The 6,951-nt window shown below is 31.3% G+C and overlaps 1 protein-coding gene across 1 annotated transcript; it reads left to right on the top strand.

Moving 5' to 3' along the window:
- Positions 1-481: 481 nt before the first annotated feature.
- Positions 482-3,399, top strand: LOC128388282 (alcohol dehydrogenase [acceptor]-like). Its single transcript, XM_053347673.1, is given in 3 exon segments — positions 482-1,916; positions 1,919-2,560; positions 2,620-3,399. Coding segments are annotated over 3 exon segments (1,965 nt in total). The 5' UTR covers positions 482-1,183; the 3' UTR covers positions 3,210-3,399.
- The last annotated feature ends 3,552 nt before the right edge of the window (positions 3,400-6,951 follow it).

The raw sequence follows: 6,951 nt of genomic DNA on the forward strand, positions 1-6,951 counted from the left end.
TATCATCTTCACATCTTAAAGATACTTTTTTTTATCATTTTCATCATTAAGTTCTTGATGATGATGATGAACAATCAGTTATCATTATTGATACCGAAAAAAAGTTAACCCAATTTCTTGTCATTTCATCTTTAATCCTAATCTTGATGTTCATCCTCATCATGTTACCATGAAATTATTACATTGACTCGGTTTATTTAAGACAAAACAAAAGTAACTTGAGATGATGATGAATCTTATACCACCCAGTTAGCTGAGTTTCCCTGACAAAACTGAACAATCTCACCATATCCAAGTGTTGTTACTGTTAATTGTTGATTATAAATATTAAATATTGAAGATGAAGACTTAAAATGAATCATTAAAATCATTGATAGTTTTAAAATCAATAGAAATCAAAGTAAAATAATAATAATAAAAAAAACGTAATAAAATTTTCAAAGTGACTTTTATGTTTACCAAGAATTAAATTATCTTTAGTTGATTATCTTGATATCATTTATTATCACCATACAGAAAATTTTATCTAATATCATAAAATTATTATCGTTTATCATTTGAAATCATAAACGATTATTAAACAATTAAGCTTATTAACATGGATGTTTATTCACAATCTAATATCTTGGTTTCCTTTGGTTTTATGTTCTTGACCAATTAATCAATTAGATGATGATAATTATAAGTGACCACAACCTTGACCAAATTAAGCGTATTATTTTTCGTGCTTTATTGATTTTCTTTATTCAATTGGTCAATTTTTGATCGATTCTCACCAATTTCGGATTTGGCGATAATTAATTATGTTAATAGATTGAAGGGAAACCCTGGTTACCTGTTACAATGCGATTAAACTAACTGATTGTTTAGAATTGATTAGATTAAGAGTGATGACCAAAACAAAGAATTGAGATCAAAAGAAATCAGGTTAACTCATTTTTTGTTTTCTCTTTTCACCCTAGACCTTCAATCTCACCTGAAGGTTGTCTAATAATCTCTGGTGATATTTTATCAAATGTTAACATGATTTCGTTACAATTGGAACATTATTTCATCTTTGATTCTTGAACGAAAAGCTCATTAATTCTTGTCAACTGAATTGAAGATTTTGTGATTTTTTTTCTCGTTTCATTAATCGTATCAACGAAGCCCTCGAGGGATTTGATTACTCGGTCGTTTCAACATGAAGAATGTTTTGTTTTTCTGTTTTATTTTAATTGTTCACATTTGCCTAATTGGTTGTACATCTTTACCAATCAACATGACAACCTTGCGACAAACTAGGATCACATCGTGGTTACAGCGTTGGAATCTCAGTCGATTTACTGAAATGTTGCCTTCGTTTCCTGATTTAATGTCACTAATTAGCTCAGTAATTGGACCTATTGGCCTGGCAACTTATTCTCTTGAAACTATTTTACCAGCATTGGTTAAGCCAAGTTATGATTACATTGTGATCGGCGGAGGAACAGCGGGATCAGTGTTGGCGAATAGACTATCTGAAGATGGAAAAAATCGTGTCTTATTGATCGAAGCGGGTTCCAAAGAGCCGGATATTAACTCAATTCCATTTGTTCATCAGTTTCTTCGTAAAACAGATACTGATTGGTCATATCAGTCAACACCACAGGTTCGATCTGGTTGGGGTTTAAAAGGTCATAAAATTCCAATACCTCGAGGTAAAATGATCGGTGGAAGTTCAAGTCAAGGCTCTATGATCTATTCGAGAGGTTCACCTAAAGATTACGATCGATGGAAATCATTAGGTGTCAATGGCTGGTCGTTCGCTGATGTTTTCCCTTATTTCATAAAAGCCGAAGGAGCGACTTCGTTGTGGGACTTTGAACCTGGTTATCATGGACTAACAGGTCGAAGCAAAGTGACACAATATTCAACCCCATTGACCGTTGAGACTTCCTTCTTGGTGCTATTAGAGAGGCTGGTTGGACGATCAATGATTATAACGGCAAAAATCAGACCACATTCGCGTTCGCACAGTTTAATATCGATGAGGGAAGTCGCATCTCTGCGGGAAAAGCTTACCTGTCTGATGCATCTTCGAGGCCAAATCTTGACATTGTTCTTGATTCTAAAGTTATACGAATTTTATTTGACGATAAAAAGACTGCAACTGGTGTTGAATTTGTTTCTTCAAGGATCAATTACATCGTCACGGCAACAAAAGAGGTCATTTTATCTGCTGGAGCAATTAACTCACCGCAAATTCTTATGCTCTCCGGGATCGGACCTAAAGATCACCTTGAATCTCATGGAATAAAAGTCTTGCACGATTCTCCTGGTGTTGGATTAAATTTGCAAGATCATCCGATGACCATGATTCCTTTTTTAACAGAAAAAGGTTCAAGTTTTGTTTACAATCGAGTCTTTGAACTGTTCAACAGTTTGTACAGATATGTCACTGAACGGAAAGGTATCATCGCCAGTCCAGGTTCTAATATTGTTGGTTTTTATCGAACCAAATTTGCGGATGATCGGCCAGATATTCAGTTCCAAATTGAGGGAACCGCATTTGGAGCAGCACTTCCAACATCCTTCTTAGGTTTGTACAATTGAATCGATCTCTCAAATCGAAGATAATAAAACTTTTCTTTTCTGCAGGTTCAATATTCAATTTTCGTCAAGATCTCATCGATCGCTATTTAGCACCGAACGGACGTTCTGATGGCTTCTCTATTTATCCAATTTTGCTTAATCCAAAAAGCAAAGGAACCGTTAGACTGTCGTCAAATAGTCCAAACGATCCTCCGCTCATTGATTTTAATCTTTTCGAGAATGAAAGAGACATCGAAAGGTTAGTCGAAGGATGTAAACAGGCCATTCGAATTGGTTCAATGCCTTCATTGGTCAGAATTAATTCCCGTCGATTTCCTGGTTCACCTGGACTATGTGGACAATATGAACTCGTAACCGATGATTATTTCAAATGTTATGTCCAAACGTTAACGGCGACAAATAATCATCCCGTTGGTACAATTAGAATGGGATCTCAAGAGGATAAAATGTCACCTTTGGACAATAAATTGAAAGTTAAAGGTGTTGATAAACTGCGAGTTGTTGATGCATCGGTTTTACCTGAGATTATCTCAGGTAATTTAAATGCTCCCGTTATGATGATTGCGGAGAAAGCAGCTGATCTGATTCTCGGTGTAACTAAATTGAAACCATCGTTACCACCAATTCAATTGTAATTGAAATCTCACAATAACAAGTAAACTTTATAATAATTATCATTAAGTTTCATTTTCTGCTGTAAATAATTAATAAATACAAATATCTTTTCAATTACACTAGATTTGAGCTAATTGTTGATCATCTTAGAGATGGTAATTATTTCAATACATCTTGAATCGCAGTAATTATATGATGATGATGATGATGATGATGATTGAATGATTATTGTTTAGTTAACAATTTGAATTTCAATTAACTTATCACTTATATTATCCAATATCAAACTCGAGAAACTTTTATTATTATTATTATTTGTTTATTGTTTATTATCCTTGATCCTTGATTATTATTATTATCCAATGGATATTATATATTTTATTACCAATTGACTTTATTTTTTACCTTGTAAATTGTTGATTATCATTGACGATGATTAAGGTATGATGATAATAAAAGTGATAATAATCATGTTGATTACTATGTTAAAGTAATAATTTGAAACTCATCAAGTTTATCAATTCAAGCCTTAAGGTTAACTCATAATGTGTTGTCAATCTTGGTGAACAATTAATTGATTGTGATACATGATTAACATTGTTTTTAATTTTAATTCTCCCCTTCTCTCTCTCTCTCTCTTAATGATTGATGATTTTAGTTTAACAATCTTAATTTATTGTTGACAATCAAAGTGATATTTAGGTCGCATCATTATTAATAACAATCAACATGTTGACAATTACCAAATTAACCGATTGAGATGCAATTGAAAACAAAAACTTAATCATCTTTGATTGTTAATTGTTGATAAATGTTACAACTGTCTAACTAATTACTTGGCACATTGAAAATTACAAAAGGTTAATTAATGTTGATTTGATTCTCGGAGATAAAATAATAATAATAATAATAAAATGGTTAATTCTTAATCGTTAAAGTGTAAATATTAAATGCCACCTTCATTGAGGATCAGGATGAGTGGTGATCGAGTCCGTTGTTTTTAATCATGTTAATTATAATCAAGATGATGAGATGATAATGATAAATAAACAAATTATGCAAAAATTATTGAGCAAAAAAAGGTTATTAAAAGGGCGTTAGAATACCACCAGGTGTCTCTCTTTCTATTTCTCTTTCATTAGCATCCTCATCATCATGATTTAATAATAATCATCATCATTAATACATAATCAACTAGAATATGAATATTATTTTTATGGTTTATCAACGTTTTTTAAAACCTTCGGCTCGCGACGTTGATCATGCTTAGAATATAATTAAAGCCGCTTTAGTTGATGATGATCATGTTCTGCCGCCAACGCTACAAGAGAGAGAGAGAGAGAGAGAGAAACATCTAATTAAATTATCTCTTTAATATTGAATTTAATGATTACTATTATCATTAAATGTGCTCAGTGAGTACAAACATTTTGTAAAATTAGGTAGACTTTGTTTTTCCACTTCCACTCTTACTTCAACCACCATCACTATTGTAAAGAGTGGATTGAAGATGAGAGAGAAAGAGAGAGAGAGAGAGAGAGGAAAAGGGAGAGAGGGGCAACACCCACTTCTTTGTAGCCGTGAAATTGAAAGCCTATCATTAGAAAAAACAATGATGATGGAAGAAGAAGAATCTTCATCTTCTCTTGACAATTTGCTTTACCATCGTAATCAACTTACAAGCTTTTTCTGCATATTCTGCTTATGGGAAGGTCTCCATCTCTCTTACTTTTCTTCTCTTCATTTCTATCATCATTTTGCTCTTCTTCTTCTTCTGGACATAACCATTATCTGTTAGAGAAGAGAGAGAGAGAGAGAGAGACCAAGAGCTCTTATACAAAGTTTATATAAACTCGTAGTTACTGGTAACCTGCCAACAATAATCTAAACTTACGCCTCTCTCTCAAGAAGATAAAACAATTTACCTGAAATAGAGATGATGATGAAGATGAGGACAGATAGAAATAGATGATATTAGATGGATGAATGGATCAGAGGAAGAAGAAGAGAAGGGGCGAAGTGGGAGGAATTTTAAGTTTTTTTTCTTCCATTCTCTTCATCTTTCCATTACTATGGTGGAAAATAATTACAGTGATTTTGTCGTAGAAAATGGATGATAAAGAGAAGAAAAAGAAAATTGATTCGCCCTTTTCCTTCCTCTTTCTCAATAATGATGAGAATTCACTAATTCCATAGATATGAACACCTACCTTGTCTATTTCATTATCTTAATTCATTAGCCATCGGTCAGTATAATGGTCAGTCTAATGTCAATTTGCAAATGTTACTTTTCATCTGCAAATGAAAACAACTAATTGGAATGTAAATTATTTCCATTGATTAAACCTAATCAACTCTCTTAATACTATTGATTTTTACCCCTTTTCCTCATCATCATCATCATCATCATCATCATTATCATTGAAATCATCATGAAAATTATCATTAATATTACATGATAATCATTAGCATTATTTATTTCATTCAATTCATTTCATTTGGTTGCTATTTTTACCTTGATCAATGTTAGTATTTTTGTTATTAAATTTGATCAACAACTTGTTATTTTAATTGAGATATCAAATTTGATTCATTAATCTAATGATTGTCGTTTACTATTACTCTTTAATCATCGTATTAAAATTTAAATCATTAATGTAAATGATTGTTTCTTATTATTACCAATGGTCAGTACATGTTGGGTCAATTACTTCAAAAATATGAATACAAACCTTGAATTTTGAATTGTTTTTTCTTGCTTGGTATATATGAAGTTTTCATCATAATCAACAGGCTATATTACTAATTGTATCTTTGCATGATTGGCAAACAATCAACAACAATTAAGATGTAAGAATATCAAATGTTATTATTGATGAAATGATTAAGACACACACTCCTTATTAAACCATCATTCTAATTACTGAATGGTCAGAATCATCCGCATCTTCATCATTAATCCCACATCTTTTCTGGTTCCGTATCAATTGAATATTCAATTAGCTTTTTATTGATCAATCCAATTGAGTTAATTATCGTCTCTTGTCTTCCTCCTCCTCCTTCAACCTTACCTGTAATAACATCACGTGATAATTAACTCTTAATGATGATTGTTGATCACCATCATCATCACAATAATTATCATGAAAACCACATCACAATTAAGAAAACAGCAGCAAAGTATAATAATAACATCATTAGATTTGATAATGAAAATTGAGCTGATTAACTTAAATTTTTTGTTTTGTTTTCAAGATCATTTTATTAAATTAATGATATTTAATTCAGTTTAAATTTTGATTTAAAGCAATTAAACTTTTGATTGCACTTTTCTTATACTTTTACAATGATTAACATCCTACATGATTGTTTAAATCAACTTTAAGTTAATTTTTTATTTCATCTTAACTGTTAATTGCATTATTATCACAATCAATTTATATGATGATGATGATGATTACTACTTAATTAAATGATAACTTCATTCAAACACATTTAGAATAAATTTTTTTGCTTTCACAATTAACTTACCCGGTAATTAAAGTTTCCAATTGGTTAAGTTAATTAGCTTGAGGGGACAGACAGAAATGACAATCAAAGCTTTGTCTTTATTGTGATTTAATGTAAATGTTAATATCAACGGCAGATATTGAATATCTTCCTGTGGATAAATATATTATAATTCAAGGTAATTCCTCTCAATCAGCTGAGAAAGTTCAGAGAAACCGGAAATAGAATGTTTAGATTTTCATTCTTCATTCT

Source organism: Panonychus citri, unplaced genomic scaffold, assembly GCF_014898815.1.
Source record: "Panonychus citri isolate SS breed McGregor unplaced genomic scaffold, ASM1489881v1 Contig00096, whole genome shotgun sequence".
In the NCBI taxonomy this organism is placed as follows: domain Eukaryota; kingdom Metazoa; phylum Arthropoda; class Arachnida; order Trombidiformes; family Tetranychidae; genus Panonychus; species Panonychus citri.